A 23,129-nucleotide genomic window follows, 5' to 3' on the forward strand; every position below is an offset into this window, starting at 1 on the left:
GAAAGGTTGTTGCTGCCACTGTTGCTGCTAATAAACAAATTAAAAAGTGCTAATTACAATTAAAGGAATAAGAGCGTCAAGCAATTATAAGAGGAAGAAATGAATACAAAAGGACCAGGGAGGAGGAATGAAATAAAATAGCAGGGGTTTTTTTTCATGCGGGGGTGTGTGTGTGTGATAGATACAAGTTGAGTGTGAAAGGAGAGTAGGAGAAGAAATTACAGAAGATAGGTAAAAATACTTTGAGAGGCAGGTGAGGGTGGGGAGGAAGAAATATCAAACAACTTAGCCTTTCGATCAGCAATTTCTGCCTAAATTCGGGACAGGGCAGGCTTCTACTTAGCTTGAGGAAAGCTGAGTTTTGGAAGCCCTTACTGCAAGGAAAATGCAGTGACAAAGAACGTAGCCATTTCCAAAGATTGGTTAGCTATCAGCAGAAAATGATTTCAGCAACTGCCAACTGATTTGGTCTCTGCCACCATTTTGTGTCCCTGAACCACCATTTTGTCACTAGCGGGCCTCAACAATTTTCTTTTTTAAAAAATACATTTTATTGGTTTTTTTAACATATCATTTCCAACAATCATTTAACATAACTTATCTTATACAATATTTTGGACTTCCGTCAACAACTTCTGAAGATTTTCCGTTCTTTATCACTTGTTCTGCATTTCTTAATTTCTCTATTACTTTTAATTACCCTTAACTGATAATTCTCATCACACTCTTTCTTGCAATATTTCAAATAGTTCTCCTTACAGAACTTCTTGCGGTCCTACTAGCGTTATCTGTTTATTACATTTGCTTTTCAAATAGTTCAGATATTTACTCCAGTATGTGGGGGATTAAAAACACGATTCCTGCACCACAGCCTCAAGTAGTTGGGTCCATTCTACCGCTGCAGTTTTGGGCACCTCAGTCTGGCCCAGGCACAAACCAGGCCATATCACCCCCATAGTAGCAAGTCAGGCTAAAGTGGAGAAGAATGTAAGCAACATCCATTAACTAAGTAATGGAGATAAGGGTGAAGACAGAAACGCTATTGAGTGTCAGGGGCGATTTCACTGTTCTCTGAGGTAGTTTCTTAAAAAACAAACAGCACAGATGGACCTCTGTTTTTTCACCAATCAGAACATTCTGAGAGCAAGTGGCGAGTACGCTGTTGAAGAGAATAAGGCAGGAAGTTCAAATTTCAGCTTGCTAAACAGCTTATGACAGTCCATTACCCCCATCGTCTTTGTTGTTGTTTAGTTGTTTAGTCATGTCCGCCTCTTAGTGACCCCATGGACCAGAGCACACCAGGCACTCCTGTGTTCCACTGCCTCCCCGCAGTTTGGTCAAACCCATGTTAGTAGCTTCGAGAACACTGTCCATCCATCTCATCCTCTGTTGTCCCCTTCTCCTTGTGCCCTCCATCTTTCCCAACATCAGGGTCTTTTCCAGGGAGTCTTCTCTTCTCATGAGGTGGCCAAAGTATTGGAGCCTCAGCTTTACGATTTGTCCTTCCAGTGAGCACTCAGGGCTGATTTCCTTCAGAATGGATAGGTTTGATCTTCTTGCAGTCCATGGGACTCTCAAGAGTCTCCTCCAACACCATAATTCAAAAGCATCGATTCTTCGGCGATCAGCCTTCTTTATGGTCCAGCTCTCACTTCCATACATCACTACTGGGAAAACCATAGCTTTAACCATACGGACCTTTGTTGGCAAGGTGATGTCTCTGCTTTTTAAGATGCTGTCTAGGTTTGTCCTAACCCAAACCACCCATGCTTGTTTTCTTCTGCTGCAAGATGAAGATTTGTTCTGCATTGTTTTCCCTGTCCTTTTCTGTATCTTTCAAAACAGCTACATGACACACACATGCCAAATTTGATGTGAGTGTGGCTGAGGCCTTTTTCTTCCCATTTTTTAAAAAACACCTTCTAAGATGGCTGAATGTTTAGATAAAGGTAAAGGGACCCCTGACCATTAGGTCCATTCGTGGCCGACTCTGGGGTTGCGGCGCTCATCTCGCTTTATTGGCCGAGGGAGCCAGCGTACAGCTTCCGGGTCATGTGGCCAGCATGACTAAGCCGCTTCTGGCAAACCAGAGCAGCGCACGGAAACACTGTTTACCTTCCCACCAGAGCAGTACCTATTTATCTACTTGCACTTTGATGTGCTTTCGAACTGCTAGGTTGGCAGGAGCAGGGACCGAGCAACGGGAGCTCACCCCGTCGCGGGGATTTGAACCGCCGACCTTCTGATTGGCAAGTCCTAGGCTCAGTGGTTTAACCCACAGCGCCACCCGTGTCCCCACGGCTGAATGTTTACATTGTTTTTAATAATAAGTCAGTACAACATTGTCACTGCTGCATTTCCTCTGCGTTGACTCAGACTGCTATTTCACGTACACTTAGTTGGGAGGAAGGTGTACATAAGTATGCAATTCTTTTCTTTTTTTCAAACAAAAACCCTCATGAAAATCCACCAGCTTTTTAAGCATGCACATTTCCTAATAAACACTTTAGTGTATGCAGTTTTGCCCAACATGCACATTGTGCAATGAATTCTTCTTCATGCAACACATTTTCATTTTTTATTTTCACTAATATATGCAATTCCCTCACATATTTGCATTTTTGTAAATGATTCATCTCGCTAGACAGGTGCATCTCAAAATTTGGAGAAGCGTACATTTTGAAGGATTGTTACATTTTGCTTTGCATGCTGTTTGGAGAAGCGTGAATTGGAGCAAGTTGATATTAAAAAGTGAACTGAACTGAATTTACCACCCACCCTTTTAAAAAACCAGTATAAACAAGTGAACAGATTAGCAGGAGTTGAATAAATTCAGCAGTATAAGAGGGAGTAGGAGATAACTAGTAAGAACAGTAGAACTTTGTAACTTGGAATACACTGAGGAGAGGGAAAAGAAAGGATAACAGAGAAGGAGAAGAAGTCTTTAGGTGTTTTGTTCTGTTTCCTTAGTTTGTTGTGGTTTTGTTTTTACAATTCTTATATTCTTTACCTATTCTTTTTGAATTGTATGTAAAAACGCAAATAAAAATTACTTTAAAAAAAATGAATTTACCCCACCCACCAAAAATACCAACAACCCCTCAACTTGGGAGCAAGTCCTTGTGAAATCTGCACGACTGCCTTCAGAGTAAATGTGGATACCCTTCTGATGGCCCCATAGTTTAAGAGAAATTCTGCCGTGCGTCCTCAACCAAAGGCATTGCTTGGAAGAGAGCATTTGTGCAGTCACAACAGACTGTCCTTTGATCCTCCAGATTAGAGAACCTAAAACGTAAAAGCAAAGCTCCAAGCAGACCAAATTGGACTATAAAAGGTGAGGAGAGGAGCTGGCCGATTTGCGGAATGTAAATATAAGAGTAGCAAATGTTTCGGCAGGTTTGCCTAGTCTCAGTTCAAGATGTTCCTTGTTTACTACCGGAGAGATAATTAACCAAATGCTTCGGACAAACAATCCAGTAAGTGTTCCAGGGGACTTTTCAAAGGGCACTCGCTCTTTTTCAACTCCGTTTCCTTCCTGTCGGATATGACCCATCAACGTGCGTAATTTATCCCCATTATAGATATCCCTCATTACAATGTTGTAACATAAAGTCAATGTTATCTTGTTGTTTTTTTTTAAAAAAAGTGGCAGCCGTACAGACTTATCACCTCATTGCCCGGTAGCAATTGAAAAAATAACCCCTTTCCAAAAATAATAACAACAACCAAGATTTATTCTCTGCCGACATTGAGGTTGTTCTGAAACAATGAATATATAAGAGGTGTCAGAGAGATGTGATGGCACATCCCCTAATATTCATTGGCCATGTTCAAATTATAGGGAATAATAATAATAATAATAATAATAATAATAATAATAATAATAAGTAGTTTTATTTATACCCCACCCTCCCCAGCCAAGACTGGGCTCAGGGCGGCTAACACCAGGCATAAAAACAATTGATTGAAATACTTAAAACTAAAAACTTAAAAAACAAGATTACAATACAACATTAAAATGCAGCCTTATTTCAGTGGAAACTCAAATCAAAAACTTTTTGGGAGATGAAAACGTCAAGTCTTCACCAAGGCTAACTATCCAGACTGGTCCTATGCGGGCCAGAAAAAAGCCAGGGAAGTCCCCAAATAGAAGTTCCATCACAGAAGGAGAAAGGAAAAAAGAAAGAGGGGAAGGGGATCAAGTTGATTCCAAGCCAAAGGCCAGGCGGAACAACTCTGTCTTACAGGCCCTGCGGAAAGAAATCAGATCCTGCAGGGCCCTGTCCAAAAGGCTGTACCCCTACACTTTGTGATGCGCTCTACGTGGGGCTACCTTTGAAGGTGACTCGGAAACTACAACTAATCCAGAATGCGGCAGCCAGACTGGTGACTGGGAGCGGCCGCCGAGACCATATAACACCGGTCTTGAAAGACCTACATTGGCTCCCAGTACGTTTCCGAGCACAATTCAAAGTGTTGGTGCTGACCTTTAAAGCCCTAAATGGCCTCGGTCCTGTATACCTGAAGGAGCGTCTCCACCCCCATCATTCTGCCCGGACGCTGAGGTCCAGCGCCAAGGGCCTTCTGGCGGTTCCCTCACTGCGAGAGGCCAAGTTACGGGGAACCAGGCAGAGGGCCTTCTCGGTAGTGGCGCCCGCCCTGTGGATCGCCCTCCCATCAGATGTCAAAGCGATAAACAACTACCTGACATTCAGAAGACATCTGAAGGCAGCCCTGTTCAGGGAAGTTTTTAATACGTGACATTTTAATGTATTTTTCATCTTTGTTGGAAGCCGCCCAGAGTGGCTGGGGAAACCCAGCCAGATGGGCGGGGTACAAATAATAAATTATTATTATGTGCCCTCCCAGCTGCTGCTTTTAGTAGGTTACATAGGCATGGTTTGGCTTTAATTGGAGGGAGTCAGAGTTGATGGCTTTCAAGAAGGATCTCCTAAGCTTTCTCCCCATAATTGAAGTACTGAGTAACATTGCCCATGGCAGGCTCATCTAGGTGCACAATGACTGTCAAATACTTTCTTCTCTCATCACTGTTATTCTTTTTAGCAACATCCAGCATGGTTCATGGTAAATACCGCTTTATTCCCTTTCCTGATATCATATCCTGATCAAGTGGTACCTACCATCTTACGGGATGGTACCAAATTTCTTAATTCCCTGTCTCAGAAGATGAACCTGTGCCGAACAGAATGTGCTTAACGTTACAAATTGAGCGCCATTTTGCGTGTTCAGGCCCAGAAACCTCCCTCCTAAATGAATTCACACTTGACTCAAATTTTGGTTTTGGTTTTTGGCAGAATTTAGGCCACAACTTTATTTATTTCAGAAAGTGACTGGTTGCATAGGTTCTGGTTCGACTAGTTCCCTGCCACGCAGGTAGTGCTGACCCAGGGTACCAGCATCGGTCAGCCAAGGGTGAACACCTGGATAAGCGGAAAGCCGGGAACGGGCTAACTCCGCCACCCAAATGTCCCCCTGGACTCAGGCATGGGCACAACCCGCTCTCAGGGGTTGACCAAACCATCGAGTCCCTGGATTCCTTTAACGGAATACCCTTCACATAGGGATGGCGAGATCATTCTCCCATCCCTATCACCTGAACCTATCTGCAAGCTTACAAGTTGTGACGATTTGCTACAAGGCAGGCGTAACCCAAATGGCAACAACCAATCAGCCAAGTAGGGAAATTCCTGCCGTGCCCCTGTCCCATGACGGCATAGCAAGGTCAAGCACAAAGCCCTAAAAGTAGGGAGAGGTGGGCGGGTGTTCCGAATGCACGCGCCGAAAGAGGAAGCTCTGGGTCACGTGCATGGGCATAAATAGGTCCCTCAAACTGTTTGGACTGCGTCCCATTGGCCAGATTGCACCCAGCTATGTGGGCCTTACCAATTGGGTGTTGTGGCTGACCAATCGTACCCACCCACAGCACAGGGTGTCGGTTTCCCAGTCTCACCGGTCTCTTTAAGGGAGGACCCGATTTCCCATGCAATAGTGTTGCCATGGCAACATCCAAGCCACCAGGACCCCAGGGAAATGATGCCAAGTGTTTATCTGTAAACTACCTGACCCAGAGCTCTTTGTACTTAGGAAGCAGCTTTGAGCATGCTCAGCAATGTCGAATGTGGCTGCACCACAGGTGTATATATTGGCATTGAGCTTGTTGTTTTCATTGCCAGGGAAAATGCCCTAAAACTGTTCCCTCCAGCCCTTGCTATGCTAGTCATTGCAAAACTAATGTTCAAGAACTGAAATTCCTTCTGCCTTCTCATTTGACAAAGACAACTGACATCAATAAAGGATGTGCCATTTCCTCCTTCAAATTACATATATGCATTGATTAATTTTTTTAGGGAGTCAAGTTACAGTTTATCACAGTTCTGAACTGATTCAAGTTTATCACAGTTCTGAACGGGTCTGAGTAAAGAGGCCTCCTTGGCCTGTTCGGCTGGATTTTCCTCACCTATGTAAAGAACGAGATAGTATTTCTAGGATGATGATGATGATGATGATGATGATGATATAATTCATTATTTATACCCCACCCATCTGGCTGGGTTTCCCAAGCCACTCTGGGCAGCTTCTGACAGAATATTAAAAATACGATTAAAACATCAAACATTAAAAAATTCCCTAAACAGGGCTGCCTTCAGATGTCTTCTTAAAGTCAGATACAGTGGTACCTCGGATTACATATACTTCAGGTTACATACACTTCAGGTTACAGACTCTGCTAACCCAGAAATAATGCCTCGGGTTAAGAACTTTGCTTCAGGATGAGAACAGAAATCGTGCTCTGGTGGCAAGGCAGCAGTTAGAGGCCCCATTAGTTAAAGTAGTGCTTCCGGTTAAGAACAGTTTCAGGTTAAGAACGGACCTCCTAGTCTTTATAACCCTGTACCTTCTACCAGAAGGCAGAAGCTGAAAGAGATCATTTCCGGGGTGCGCACTATCCTGCGCTATCTCTGCATCTTTCTTATGGCACCTGGAAGAATAGATTTGATCCAAGGTGGGAAGAGTGCACCCACTTATTCTCTCTGCTGTCTTTACAACCCTGGACAGCATTGTTTTTCCCCTGACCGTGCAGCTCCCAAACCACACACAGAGACCATAAGTTAATAGACTCTCCACAGTACAATGGTATAAAATGCCATCAACAGGTCCTTTGAGAGTTGTTTTTTCCGGAGGATTCTCAGAAAATATAACCTCTGCTGTGCAGAGACAGAAGAAAGAGTGCATTTTCATATGCAGCTGCTGCCATGTTTAAGAGCATGGGGGCTGATGATGATGGAGGGAAGATCTTCTCCCCGTTGTTCCCCTCCTTCCTGGCAGCGACAGCAGCAGGTGGGCAGGAAGGCTTGCAAGCCCAACTCACACTGAACCTTTTTTAAAAAAAATAATAATATTTTATTAGCTTTTATCAATAGAAAAGTTGGAAAAAACAAAAAAGCAGATACAAAACAAATACAAAATACAAGAATACAAAAATACAAAATACAAAAATACAAACATTAAACACAAAAAAGAAAAAGAAAAAGCACATATAAAAAAAACAAAAATTCCCTCTTTCTTATCTCCACTTTAGTTAACTTATTTTCCTGACTTCCTCGCGTCTCCCATTTTTGTATCCCTTTTTAAATTTAGTTCAGCAAATTCATATTCTATTATTAATCCCCTCATACTTTTTGCCTTGTTGCTAGAGCCCCTTCAATTCATTTCAATGTCATCAGCATTCAAAAATTTTACAGTGTTTCTGCAAATAAATTTTAAATTTCCTCCAGTCTTCTTCCACTGACTCCTCTCCCTGGTCTCGGATTCTGCCAGTCATTTCCGCCATCTCTATGTAGTCTATTAGTTGCATCTGCCATTCTTCCAAGGTGGGCACACTGAACCTTTTCATTCCACCTACGAGCCTGTCTACCTCCACCTGCCTCTGGTTCCCTCCTCTGAGCTCACCCACCAACCTGCTTGTTTGCCCCCTGCCCCCCGCCAGCTTGGCCAAATCATAGCTCAGGCAAACTTCAGAGGAGCAAGCAGGGCAGGAGAAGGCACCTCCGCAGTAACCTTCTTGATCTGATGCATCTTCTCTTCTCCTTGACCTCCTTTGCTAATGAGGCTAAAATGACATTATCAGTGTGAGGTGTGCAGTAACGGCAGGGCAAGGTGGCTTCTGGGAAACTGCCCCAGCCTGTCCTTGCTGCTCTTCTGTGACTTGCCTAAACCACCTGCTTCCTTGCTCACGTGCACATCTACAAAACCTGTCTGCTGCTCTGCCATCTTGCAGCAGTCCATGGGACCGCCTGCTGGTGGCCGTGGGAACTGCAGCATGACCACGTCCTTACAATCTTATTATATACTAATTAAGGATTGCACGGGGCGATCCTATACATGTCTACTGAGAAGTTCGCCCCATTGAGTTCAACAGGATTGCTTCCCAGGCAACACTGCAGTCTTAAATGCATGGATATATGCACAACATTGGGATGCGGGTGGCGCTGTGGGTTAAGCCACAGAGCCTAGGACTTGCCGATCAGAAGGTCGCCGGTTCGAATCCCCGTGACGGGGTGAGCTCCCATTGCTCGGTCCCTGCTCCTGCCCACCTAGCAGTTCGAAAGCACACCAAAGTGCAAGTAGATAAATAGGCACCACTCCGGCGGGAAGGTAAATGGCATTTCCGTGCACTGCTCTGGTTCGCCAGAAGCAGCATTAGTCATGCTGGCCACATGACCCGGAAGCTGTACGCCGGCTTCCTCGGCCAATAAAGTGAGATGAGCGCTGCAACCCCAGAGTCAGCCACGACTGGACCTAATGGTCAGGGGTCCCTTTACCTTTACCTATGCACAACATTCTTAATGGATAGGAGAGTTGAGTTATAAACCAGAGACTGGTTCTAGGAGAAATCAAGAACACTTTTTCTACTGAACTTCCTTCTAAAAGTGGAAGTGCTAAGGGCATAATCCTTGAACAAGCCTGATTTGAGACATCCTTCATTTCCAGTAAAGGTACTAAGCATTTGTCCTAGACCAGTATTTGATTGAATTTGCATTTTGGTTATATTTGTATGGAGATCTGACTCAATTCTTCTATTCTGTTTTCTTTCTTTTTCTTTTTTTAAAAAACCTCATTTAATCCAGGACTCAAAAGATAGCAATCATGTCAGCAATGGTAGTGTTTTCATAGTTTTGAAGTTTGCTGATTTGGCAGTATTAGGAAAAGCTTGACTGAGCTAAGTTGTCAGAGCAAAGGAGAGATGACAGATTGCTCCAGATCTTTGGAATCATAACACTATGGCTCCCCTGTATATTTCCGGTAGAGAAGCAATCGATCCATTCCAGAGGCATGCTGAACAAATTTTTTTTTCTTGGCTTCAATTTGGCAGAAACAAATCCTGAAATCCATTTGTGCTATTCAGCACAAAGCAAGACAATTATTAAATTTATCTGAAGCAAGTCCAACATTTGCTCCTTAAATACATGAGCTGACTTTGATCTCTTCACTTCAGTTCATACTTTTGGTGGCTAATGCCATTTTCCAGGCACAGACCCTAACCTTGCCTGATTCCAGTACAGTGGTGCCTCGCAAGACGAAAAGAATCCGTTCTGTGATTCTCTTCGTCTAGCGGTTTTTTCGTCTTGCGAAGCAAGCCCATTGAAGGATTAGCGGATTAGCGCTATTAGCACTATTAGCGGCTTTTAGCGGCTTATCTGCTGATCGGATCAGCTGATAAGCGGCTTAGCAGCTTAGAAAAAGGGGGGGGAGGAAAAAAACCCAGCAGGAACTCGCAAGACATTGTCGTCTTGCGAAGCAAGCCCATAGGAAATTCGTTTTGCGAAGCACCTCCAAAACGGAAAACTCTTTCGTCTAGCGAGTTTTCCGTCTTGCGAGGCATTCGTCTTGCGGGGCACCACTGTACTTCAACTTCTGATCATTGGGGTTGCAGAACTCTTTGCTCATTGTCTCCAAACCCAGATATTTAGCGGAAAATACACAGTTTTGTTATTTTTAAAAAAGCAAGACACATCAGGAGACTTTTTATTTCAAGCTTAACTTCACATATGATTACAACCACTTAGGATTTGATGAAATTTAAGCAGAGGAGGAAACAGCCAGCCGTGGAGGCAGATCCTTACAGACCTAACATGTTTGGCTGTCTCTCCAGCCATGCTTGGCAGCCCTGATGCAGTTACAATTTCATGCATGATGTGCTGGACTGATTTTCAAATAACAGTCAAAAGGAGCCTTCGGGTTTGACTATATTATACTTATTGTAACAGTCTTATATGCAGGGTTGTGTATACTCTGTGCTAAACAAAGAGACAAGCCAGGTACATTATGTGGCCAGGCAATCAAACTTCCGCTTGAAGAACAGTTAGATTCTGCAATCTGTGTATGTTATGGACAGTTGCATGAATTTTCCATTGTTCACAAAATATATTCTGCATTTTGTTCTTGTTGCTATTTTCTATTTGATTGGGCCTTTTGAGTATAACTGGCATTATTTTAAATGGTTCTACAGCTTTTGCTGTCTCTTTTATTGCTTTTACATCTGATTTTGTGATCGTCTTTTTATTTTACAGAGTTCTACTGCTGAGTATGCAAAACGGTATCGCTAGCTGCTCTGTGCTCCCATATAGTGATGCGATTTTTTTTTCTTTCATAAATACTGTTTTGCTAGTCATAAATGAGCCAGGCCAATGAAACTCCCCCAACTACTGAGACCCCACCCTCACCCCCCAAAAAACACACATGGCTCCTTCTTTGACCTCTAATAGTTCAGCTGGCATTTCACCCTAACACTTTTAAGCATTCTTTCATAGCTGTAAAGGCTACAAACTTGCTTTTTAACAGGAAAAAATTAGGAAGAGGCTTAATTTATTCTGCACTCCCACAGAAATCGTGTCCTCCTCACAGAGAGCACGTGTTGCAGTGAGATCATCAGGATCTCACCGCTTGTGTGGGTGGGAGCGATTGGATAGCCGCAACAACCTGATTGGTGGTCCCTTGGTTGCTGGAAGAATTCTGGCCATTGGGATTCTTCATGCATGTACCGTTGCACATTGCGTTGAGCTTCCTCTTTTCACCTCGTGCATTGGATCACCCGCCCACCCTCCCTTTATTTAGGGTCCATTTTGACCTTGCTATGCCACCGTGGGACGTCTGTTTATGGGATGGGCCCAGTAGGAATTTTCCTATTTAGCAGATTGGCTGGTGCCACTTGGGGTTTGCCTGCTGCGTAGCAAATCGTCACAACTTTGTAAGGTTTGACGGTTAGGCATTGGTTCAATGTGGAGGGGAGGAGAGGTTATCACACCTGCCCCTCCAGTGCGTGAAAGGATATTCTGTTAAAGGAATCCAGGGGCTCGCCTTGCTTTTGTCCGATCCCCTTCCAGGGGTTAGGGCCACGCCAGAGCCCCTGGGAGCATTTGGGGGGGGGTGAGCTTGAGACTGCACCTGGTCCAATGCTCCCCCATGATGTTTACCTGTACTGACCTCTGCCGGTGTCCAGTTGTCAGTGCTGCCCTGCTGAGGTCAGGTGCAGCTAGTCGGGAACCAATGCCTAAACAAGCCACTCATTGATCTGTAATCAATAAAGTTGTAACCAAAATTATGCCAATAACCTTAAACTAAATTCTGTGTCAATTGTGTCTTTATTTGCATGGCGAGTTCCTGCCCCCCCCCAGTGGAAATAAAGACACATGACACAATAATTAAGGTTAATGGGCTAAATAAGGCCACAGCTTTATTGGTTACAGGTGATGAGCAGTATTGGCTTAGGCATTGGTCCTAACTGCTGGAAGTCCTGAGAGGGTTAACCACCAGTAGGGGGAGTCCTGCTGATGCACACCAACTAGGATCTCCCCCAGTGTTACCGCTTGGGGGCGTGCCTTAGGCCCTCACCTCCATAGGCTTCGGACAGGGCCACGCCCCCCGGAATCCTTTATCAGACTACCCTTCAAGATGAAGGGCAGGGGATGGCGCTTCCTCCCCCCCCCTTCATCGACATAACAATGCCAATACCAATGCCTAACCGCCAATACCAAGAAAGTTGTGATGATTTGCTACAAGGTAGGCAAAAAACCAAGTGGCTGGTGCCAATTTGCCAAGTGGAAAAAATTCCGAGCAGGCTCCTCAACGGCGACCAACCGAGGTCCATAGCAAGGTCAATGGCGAAAACCTTAAAGGGCGGGAGGGTGGGAAACCGGAGCAACTGGAGGAAGCAAAAGAGGGAGATCACTGGCCGTGTCTGCATTAAATGGAGCAGGCCACGTCCCTAGGCCAGCTGATTGGCTGTCCAGGGAGTGACATAGAATCATAGAATCATAGAGTTGGAAGAGACCACAAGGGCCATCGAGTTCAACCCCCTGCCAAGCAGGAAACACCATCAGAGCACTCCTGACATATGGTTGTCAAGCCTCTGCTTAAAGACCTCCAAAGAAGGAGACTCCACCACACTCCTTGGCAGCAAATTCCACTGTCGAACAGCTCTTACTGTCAGGAAGTTCTTCCTAATGTTTAGGTGGAATCTTCTTTCTTGTAGTTTGGATCCATTGCTCCGTGTCCGCTTCTCTGGAGCAGCAGAAAACAACCTTTCTCCCTCCTCTATGTGACATCCTTTTTTATATATTTTATATACATGGCCAGGAATTCCCTCAATCGTGTGGAGGCTGAGGCCAGCCGTTGCGTGCGTGGTGGGGGCGTGAAGCCCTCAACACCACCTCCTTTTGCAGGGCAGAAGTAGCTTTATTGGGGGAGGTCTTGAGATCTTAACACGCAATCATGACATACAAGCAGCCCTTCTTATTAGATAAGAATAAGAATAAATGGCTCTGGACGGCAGTACCTCAGTGACCTCCTCTCTCCATATGAACCTACTCAGACCCTGAGATCATCTTCTGAGGCCCTTCTTTCTGTGCCTCCTCCATGAGCGGTCTGGAGGGTGGCAACACAAGAACAGGGTCTACTCTGCAGTGGCTCCCCATTTGTGGAATTCTCTCCCCAGGGAAGTTCACCTGGCGCCTTCATTACATACCGTATTTTTCGCCCTATAGGACGCACTTTTTCCCCTCCAAAAATGAAGGGGAAATGTGTGTGCGTCCTATGGGGCGAATGCCCCTCTCGCTCTCCAGGCTTCAGGAGAGCCCCAGCCCCACAAAGTCGGGGGACAGAGGGAGGCGGAACGCCGCCATCCTGCTGTCTCCCGAAGTGGTTTGGAGGCTGACGGCGGGGAGACCCTGCCGCCAGCCCCGCAAGCTCCGGGGACAGTGGGGAGGCGCAGCGCGTCTCCCTGCTGTCCTCGGACCTGATCTCAAGGCGGGCGGCGGGGAGAAGAGCGCTTCTCCCTGCTGCCTGCCCCACAAGCGCCTGGGGGGGGGAAATAATTTTTTTTCTTTATTTCCCCCCCAAAAAACTTGATGCGTCCTATGGGCCGGTGTGTCCTATGGGCCGAAAAATACGGTACCTTTAGGCACCAGGCAAAACTGTTCTTCTTCAACTAGGCCTTTGGCTAATTGACATCCAATGCCCTTTTAAAATGTGTTGGGGAGGTGGGGAATTATTGGGTTGCTCTTGTTTTTGTTTTTATCATGTATTTTGCATTTTTATATTTTGATTTCATGCCATGAACTGCCCTGAGACCTGCGGGTATAGGATGGTATACAAATTTTAATAAAGAAGGGATAATAACATAATAAACAAGACCAAATCGCCCTACTTTTCTCCTTCTATAGAACCAGCTATAGGAGTGGGCACTGCCATTGATGTTCCCAGAATGAAGTGTACTTTGGTCAATTGGCTGTGTGAACGAACGAATGAATTTTATTATTACGGTCACAGACCAGTTCCAGCTCACTTAATATCAGGAAAATCATAAAACACAACAGGAATACATTGAATTGCAATTGGGTATAACAGAGACAATTCAGATATAGCAGCAGTTAAAAATGTATATTAAATCTTGATCACTAGAATATAACCAAAAATTGTCATTTAAAACCTGAATCATTTTGGCTGTGTGAACCATTTGCCATTTTCGTTGACTTTCTCTTCCTATTTCATTTTCAGCCGGACGGCACCAGCAAAGAGTGTGTCTTCATCGAGAAGGTCCTAGAGAACAACTATACGGCGCTGATGTCGGCAAAGTACACGGGCTGGTACGTCGGCTTCACCAAAAAGGGGAGACCCCGGAAAGGGCCCAAGACACGGGAGAATCAGCAAGACGTTCATTTTATGAAAAGATACCCAAAGGGTCAAGTGGAATTACAGAAACCTTTCAAGTATACGACAGTGACCAAGAGGACTAGGCGAATACGACCCACCAACCCCAGTTAAAAGATAGACAAAGACAGTGTCATGCAAATGAACTACAAAAGATAGACTGTTCCAGAGAAATATTTTTACACTAAAAATAAGGGAGAAGCTCTATTTTTGTACATTGTGTTGATTTTTTTTTTTTAAAAAAAGACTGGATTGAAAAAGAAAAGAAAAGAAAAACCCACTGGGGAAGCTGTAAAAGATTTATTGTGACTTGAAGACAAACAAAAATGAATGGCTCTATTTAAATTGACTTCCCCCCTTCCCCTCCCCCTTCTGTGGATTGACCTATGGGTGCTTTATTCTCTTTTTGGAATGGGTGACTTTTCCAAGCCAATCCCTAGAGGGGAACGAGTTCACCTTAAAATAAGAGTAGAAACCAAAACTACAAACCAAAGAAAACCAACGCTCATCTTTCCCAAAGTCCCCGAAACAACTTGGATAATTCTCTGGTGTTGCGGTGATCTCTTTTTCTTGTCTGCTGCGATCTTGACCGAGACAAGATGGTCTGCAAATCAGTCATTGAGCTTCCGTAGAGGGCTCAGTACCTCAGTCCTTTGTAACCCTTTCTGACGACATAAGGTGTCACGGCTCTGTGATCCTGCAATTGTTTCGCTCACTTCTGGAGAATGCTGCTATCGAACTTCAAGTGACTAAGTAAAATAACCTAATACACCAATGATAAGGGAATATTTTAAAACCAGCTCTATTATATATATAAATATATATTATATATATAAGCTATTTATTTCACCTCTCTGTATATTGCAGTTCCATGAACCAAGTATTACTGCCTCAACAATTAAAAAAAGAATTATTTAAAACACATACATGTATTACTGCTGTCCACACATTTCCCCCTCTCCCTCCCGCAACCTCAGCTTTTCACTGAACGACACTTGCTGCCTGGGGATGAGTTCACGGGGATTAGGTTAGCCAGACTAGAGTTCAGAATTTATTATCAGACGTGCCAGGAGCTCAATTGCTCTTTTCCTGGATTGTAGAATGGATTTTTTATTTTCAAATTCTGTAATTTTGACTTCCTGCAAAATGTCCTGCCTTGTCGAAGTATGGGCGGAGTTTAAAAATGCGGCAAAGGATTCTTGTTTTATGTATTTGCTCTCGCAGACACCTTGTTTGGCCTGGGCCAAGCTGCCCTGGGCACAACATGGTATTTAATGCTTAGCAGGGTTGTGAGGTTCACTCATGGCACTCCTTCAGTTGCCCTAGGTGGGCAGCCAGAGGTGACTTGATTCCTCTGTCTGAGCTGGAGCCGACCAGTGTTGGGAAGAACTGTCATTAAGAACAGGAGACGCTGTTGGAGGGTTGTGTTAAATCGACTCCGCCGACTAAATGTGTGTTAGGATGATCAGCGTGTCAGTCGTTGCCACCTTCTGCAAATGGCTCCAGTTTTTCCTCCCCGTTCTGAGAAGACATTTACGGGGATATAAGCGCCATTGGGGGTGGGGTTGGGCAAATCACTTGCCTCTGAGTGTAAATGTATTTAGGATTGACGCGAAAGTCCAGCGTAAGCTGTATAGTCCATATGTAAGCTATAATGGGGAGTGCACTAGAAGCAGCCGTGTCCCAAAGACGGGGGCAAAGGGACAGCCAGACGAGGTGACAAAGGGGTCGGGGAAGCTATTGTGCTTGCCTTTGGAAGTTTATGTACTTTGTTTAAAATGCACTCTTAGTCAAAAGCCTTTTAAAATAAACTTTATTTTCCTTAAATAAGAATAAAAAAAGATATTTGTGATTGTTCAGAATGCATATATGGTGTTAGCAATTCTCCTAGCAAAGTGAGAGAAGTTGTTGTATCAGGGAAACTATTCAGTCGTGTAAAGGTAAAAGGTAAAGGACCCCTGGATGGTTAAGTCCAATCAAAGGAGACTATGGGGTTGTGGCGCTCATCTCACTTTCAGGCCGAGGGAGCCAGCGTTTGTCCACAGACAGTTTTCCGGGTCATGTGGCCAGCATGACTAAACCGCTTCTGGTGCAATGGAACACCGTGACAGAAACCAGAGCGCACGTAAAAGCCATTTATCTTCTCGCCACAGCAGTACCTATTTATCTACTTGCATTGCTATGATTCTGAACCGCTAGGTTGGCAGAAGCTGGAGCAGAGCAACGGGAGCTCACCCCATCATGGGGATTTGAACTGTCGACCTTCTGATTGGTGAGCCCAAGAGGCTCAGTGGGTTAGACCACAGTGACTTCCTCTCTGTCTCATATTTCCACCTCTCTTTTCAAAGGTCTTCAGGTAATTTCCCACCCCAAATTATGGTTTCCCTCTCCTCACCATGATGCAACAGCAGCCATCTATATGTAAAAAAAAAAGGTTTCTGTACATGATTTGGCTATAATGCAAGCCCCAAAACCACCAATGTAAGGGCTGTGGGTTTGGTGGGAAGTCCACATCCAGAAGGTGGTCCCTGCATGGTGGTAGTGCTGCAATAGTGGAAGAGGCAGAGTTGCTTGGCCACCTATGTGGCAGCAGAATAATTACGTTGGAAACTTCAGGATGACTAATCATGGGTCAAAGGAGAAGGGGGTGAGGAAGAAAGGGAAACTGAGACTCATACGTTGCCTTTGTGATGATACTGTTGCAGTGACATGGGCCATAGCTCGGTCGCAGAGCTCATGCTTTGAAGGCAAAGTCAATGTTGAGGTTGACTAGGCATCTCTGATTGAATGACTCTTAAGCAACATGGCTGGAAAAGACCTCTGCCTTAGACCAAGGACTGCTGCTGTCAGTTTGGACCAGACAACACTGGGAGAAACAGACCAATGATCTATCTTGATAGGTAGCTGCTGTTTCACCTTCCTCTTGGGCTAAGTGGGCAATAGACATCACCTCCCTCCCTGTCTCATGTGGTTCTTCTATTTACTTATTAGGTCCATCCAAATCCTAACAACCACAGCTAGGATATATGCCAGAGGGAGGCAGGGGTGTAGGAAAGGGGGGGCAGGGGGTGGGTCGCTCCAGGTGCCATCATGGAGGGGTTGACAAATGACCAAGGAACAATTACTGCCCTACTAGGGTGGTTCGTAAAAAACTTTTTAAAAAAATGCCTGCTCCAAAGGTCTTATCTTACTACACTAGGGATTAGGTAAAGGTAAAGGTACCCCTGCCCGTACGGGCCAGTCGTGTCTGACTCTAGGGTTGCGTGCCCATCTCGCTTAAGAGGCCGGGGGCCAGCGCTGTCCGGAGACACTTCCGGGTCACGTGGCCAGCGTGACGAAGCTGCTCTGGCGAGCCAGCACCAGCGCAGCACACAGAAACGCTGTTTACCTTCCCGCTATAAAGCAGTACCTATTTATCTACTTGCACTTAAGGGTGCTTTCGAACTGCTAGGTGGGCAGGAGCTGGGACCAAAAGACGGGAGCTCACCCCGCCGCGGGGATTCGAACCGCCGACCATGCGATCGGCAAGCACTAGGCACTGAGGTTTTACCCACAGTGCCACCCGCGTCCACACTAGGGATTATGTAGCTACATATGAAATTTCATGCATATCAGTTAATATCCTGACCCTCCCCCACAAAAACAGCTGTTTACTCTGCCGTTTTCCTATACAGTGAAGGCTGAAATTTCAACAAAGCACGTGTCTTTGCTAGACTCTTTTTGGGCACCTGCTAAAAACATTCTTCTTTAGGCAAGCATACCTAGATGCTTAGGAAGTTGAAGTAGTTTTAATCTTAATATTTTAGCTTTTGTATGTTTTAAAGTAGGGTTGTTAATTTTTCTCGATTTTACTGCTGTGGTGTTTTTGTTTTTTTTGTGTTTTTGTTTTGGTAAAGCACTTTGCAGGTTTTTTTAAAAAATAAATTTTATTAAATAAATAAACAATAAATATAAATGAAATAACACAAACAAAAAGACAATCCATCCTGTAGATGATTTAAGTATCTGTCCATAGTCGCCTACTTGTTATCAGAGGCTCAGAATCCACATTCCTCTGTAAGAAAATATGAAATAACGTAAAACCATTTTTGCAGGCCAAAAAAAATTAAAAATCAATTGGGGGGGGGTGACAAGAAATTTTCTGCACCGGGTACCACCTGACCTTCCTACGCCTCTGGAGGGAGGTAGATGTTAATACAGAAAAATGGACCACCTGCCACTGCAATAATCTGAAGAGGTGGGGGAGATATTCAAAAAAGAGAGACGAGACTCTCCAGTGCTGATTTCCCCAACTAGGTTCAGTAAAATAAAGGTGCTATTAGCAGAATGGTTTGGAACTATGCTGAAGCAGTTATTGTGCTGAAAACAAATATGAATCGATTGACGCCAGTGGCGTAGCGTGGGTTGTCAGCACCCGGGGCAAGGCAAGTAATTTGCGCCTCCTAACCCGTGGATTTGCGCCCCCTAACCCTAACCCCCAGATGTTGCGCCCAGTGCGGCCGGCCCCCTCCTGCACCCCCCACACTACGCCACTGATTGACACTGACAGGGCAGAAAAGAAAGTGAGATTATGTAGGTACCCCTCTGTCCTTAGGTTCTGTGAGTGCAGCAGAATGGGCAGAGCTTTCTTCTCTGTTCCGATTCCTTGGCTCAGGTGAATTTAAAGCATTTTGGGAAGAAAACATTTGGTTGTATCTAAAGGAGCCCGGTGTGAATGGACAGACATTTCGACTATGCGAGACAGTTCCCCCCCCCAAAAAAAATCCCTGCAGTTCCTCCATCCTGATCGAGCACCCCACCCCAGGATTTTCCTCTGACCTCCAAGGGAGGGGTTGTTGTTGGTTTTTTTTGGGGGGGGAGGAAGACACAAAATGCTGCACTGGGGTGGGAAAAGCAAGACCATCCAGTTATTCCAGAACAACCCTGCTTGTACAACATTGGATGCAACCCATTCTAAAGAAACGAAATGACAGAAGTGGACGAGAATGTTTGATGGGCTGTCACATAAAAGATGAAGCGAATTTGTTCTCTGATGTTCCAGAGAGGTTCAAATTGCAGGGAAGGGGATTTCAGCTAAACATGAGAAAGAATTTCCAGATGATACAGGCTGTTTGACACTGGAGCAAACTGCCTGGGAAGGCGGCAAACACTCCTTGGTTAGAGGTTTTAAAACAGAAGTTGCCCACCTACGATGCCCATCTAGCAGGGCTGATGAGACCAGTAGGTGTCCTGGATTAGCAGAGGGCTGACCGTTGAGGTCATTTCCAACCATATGATACCCTTATCATCCCATCCTGCAGCTGGACACCTATTGTCAGGATGCCGTCAGCAGTTCCCGGCTGGTTGCCCAGGAAAGTATAAAGACAAGGAAAAGTTTTGTATTGACTTTTTTTATTTCGGACTTTACAGAGAGAGGCTATAGAACCCAGCCTCGTGGACAATGGTGTTGTTCTGAGTGAACCTCCATCCCTTTTCTCTCCCACATCATCACCTATGGGACTGCCTCTCCCGGTATGCCCCACGGAGGAACTTAAAGTCCATAAACAGCAACACCCTAGAGGTCCCGGACCCTAAGGAAGTCAGATTAGCCACAACCAGAGACAGGGCCTTTTCAACACTGGCTCCGGCCTGGTGGAACGCTCTGTCTCATGAGACCAGGGCCCTGCAGGATCTGATTTCTTTCCGCAGGGCCTGTAAGACAGAGTTGTTCCGCCTGGCCTTTGGCTTGGAATCAACTTGATCCCCTTCCCCTCTATCCTTTTTCCTTTCTCCGTCTGTGATGGAACTTCTATTTGGGGTTTTTTTCTGGCCCAAGTAGGACCAGTCTGGATAGTTGGCCTCGGTGAAGATTTGACGTTTTCATCCCCCCAAAAGTTTTTGATTTGAGTTTCTACCGAAATGAGGTTGCATTTTAATCTTGTTTTTAAGTTGTATTTTAATCAATGGTTTTATACCTGGTGTTAGCTGCCCTGAGCCCGGTCTTGGCTGGGGAGGGTGGGGTACAAATAAAATTTATTATTTGTTATATTATTATCTCCTCTACGGGTGCCGCTAGGTGCCCTCTGTCTATGAGCTCTTTGCTCTCCTACTTTTAAGGCTCACTGGGTTCTAAGAGATGGTGGGTCTGGAATGCTTTCTAGCAACAACATGTCAGCCACCTGCTGCTCTGCTTCTGCCTGCTCCCCTTCTCCCATGATTTCCCACTTCTCCTCTCATCTGCCTCTGAGCTGTGACCTCCCTCAAACCCCTGTTGTAAATCTATGCTGTATAATAATAATAATAATAATAATAATAATAATAATAATAATAATAAATTAATACCCCACCGATCTGGCTGAGTTTCCCCAGCCACTCTGGGCGCCTTCCAATCGGGTGTTAAAAACAATACAGCATTAAATATTAAAAACTTCCCTAAACAGGGCTGCCTTCAAATGTCTTTTAAAGAGAAGATAGCTGCTTATTTCCTTCACATCTGAAGCGAGGGCGTTCCACAGGGTGGGCGCCACCACCAAGAAGACCCTCTGCCTGGTTCCCTGTAACCTCACTTCTCGCAATGAGGGAACCGCCAGAAGGCCCTCAGCGCTGGATCTCAGCGCTGAATGATGGGGGTGGAGACGCTCCTTCAGGTATACAGGACCGAAGCTGTTTAGGGCTTTAAAGGTCAGCACCAACACTTTGAATTGTGCTCAGAAACATACTGGGAGCCAATGCAGATCTCTCAGGACCGGTGTTATGTGGTCTCGGTGGCTGTTCCTAGTCACCAGTCTGGCTGCCGCATTCTGGATTAATTGCAGTTTCCAAGTCACCTTCAAAGGTAGCCCCACGTAGAGCGCATTGCAGTAGTCCAAGCGGGAGATAACCAGAATATGCACCACTCTGCCCAGACAGTCCGCAGGCAGATAGGGTCTCAGCCTACGTACCAAATGGAGCTGGTAAACAGCTGCCCTGGACACAGAATTAACCTACGCCTCCATGGACAGCTGTGAGTCCAAAATGACTCCCAGGCTGCACACCTGGTCCTTCAGGGGCACAGTTACACCATTCAGGATCAGGGAGTCCTCCACCCCCGCCCACCCCCTGTCCCCCCAAAACAGTACTTCTGTCTTGTCAGGATTCAACCTCAATCTGTTAGCCGCCATCCATCCTCCAACCGCCTTCAGGCACTCTTCCTCTTCCTCCGCCCTGGAAGGGTCAGGATGGAGAGGCGGCTTCCCCCCCGACACCTATGCTTCAAGCATTCCTAAGAATAGAACATGGCAGGAACGAAACCAGCAAATCTTCTCAGAAGAGCACAGATGCAGAAATATAGAACTGTGCTGGAGATGCCAGCACAAGATGGTTGGCAGGGACAGCAAAATGATGAGGTGATGTTATGCTGTGCTGGTGAGTACCATCACAAAAAAAGAACTGTTTCAAAGTAGGTCATGATACAGCTGCTGTAGCTATAGCTAGGCACCCCCCAGATGTTGTTGGACTCCCACTCCCATCAGCCCCAACCGTCACGAGCAACGGTGAGTGATGATGGGAGTTGAAGTCCAGAAACATCTGGAGGGTACTAGGCTAACCCTCAAAGGTAAAGGTAAAGGGACCCCTGACCATTAGGTCCAGTCGTGGCCGACTTTGGGGTTGCGGCGCTCATCTTGCTTTATTGGCCGAGGGAGCCGGCGTACAGCTTCCGGGTCATGTGGCCAGCATGCTCTGGCAAACCAGAGCAGCGCACGGAAACACCATTTACCTTCCCACTGGAGCGGTACCTATTTATCTACTTGCACTTTGACATGCTTTCGAACTGCTAGGTTGGCAGGAGCAGGGACCGAGCAATGGGAGCTCAACCCGTCGTGGGGATTCGAACCGCTGACCTTCTGATTGACAAGTCCTAGGCTCTGTGGCTTAACCCACAGCGCCACCCGCGTCCCTAAGGTAAGTTAGTATAATTCCCATGAATGCATGGAGGAGAACTGGCTTCTGAAGGCATCTCTTGGCAACAAGCTCCCATCCTCACAAATTTAAAATGTTCTACAGTGCTTTGGCACCCATGTTGTATTCAGAAGATATACTTTTCAAGCAGGGTCCTGTCACAGGTTTTGATCCCTTTTTTGTTGTTGCAGCCATGTTGTCAGTCTTCATTCTCTCTTGCGGTTCTCTTTCCTGATGGAAGGCTGCTCTGCTGAGCTCCAGTGTACTTTCACAGGCCAGACAGAGCTTTAGGGCTCCAATTAATAAGCTCAAAGGCTTAAAAGTATAAATCCAGGGTCCCATTATAAGGGCGGGAAATAATCTAATCAAATTAACTACACACTTGAAACCTTTACAGGCATATATAAATATCTGAGCTGCTGCTATGCTTGGCATATACAAACAAAGAATGTCCTGGTTATTATTTTTCCATTGATTCATGTGTGTCATGACAGCATTGCTTGGGTAATGGTTCCCTGTTCAGCTTCCAAAGTTAACTCATGCCTCTTCCGCAGCTTCAGTTTGTGATTAGATGCTTATTTGGTACGCAGTGTCTGCTATCTAATCACCTACTTAGCATCCACATATGACCAAGACTGCCTACATACACAGGTTTTCACAACATTATCAATCAATCTGGAGCTTGAAAACTAGTGAGCAAGCATTTACAGCGTAAAATAAGCCCAGCTCCTCACAATTCATTAACTACCTTGATCGTGTGTACAACAGAATGGGTGTAAGGATGTTGCTGTTGTTGTTGTTTAGTCATTTAGTCGTGTCCGACTCTTCGTGACCCCATGGACCAGAGCATGCCAGGCATTCCTGTTTTCCACTGCCTCCCGCAGTTTGGTCAAACTCATGCTGGTAGCTTCGAGAACACTGTCCAACCATCTTGTCCTCTGTCGTCCCCGTCTCCTTGTGCCCTCCATCTTTCCCAACATCAG

General features: G+C 45.4%; 1 protein-coding gene across 11 annotated transcripts in view; it reads left to right on the plus strand.

The window, feature by feature from the left end:
- FGF18 (fibroblast growth factor 18) overlaps positions 1-15,151 on the plus strand; it is a 248,047-nt gene extending 232,896 nt beyond the window's left edge. For all 11 annotated transcript variants that reach the window (XM_082216520.1, XM_082216523.1, XM_082216518.1 and 8 more), the window contains one exon: positions 14,077-15,151. In XM_082216520.1, coding sequence (XP_082072646.1) covers positions 14,077-14,343 — 267 coding nt within the window. In that variant the 3' untranslated portion in view covers positions 14,344-15,151. The remainder of the gene's footprint in view (positions 1-14,076) is intronic.
- The last annotated feature ends 7,978 nt before the right edge of the window (positions 15,152-23,129 follow it).

This window comes from Podarcis vaucheri, assembly GCF_965113315.1.
Source record: "Podarcis vaucheri genome assembly, chromosome: 3".
Lineage (NCBI taxonomy): Eukaryota > Metazoa > Chordata > Lepidosauria > Squamata > Lacertidae > Podarcis > Podarcis vaucheri.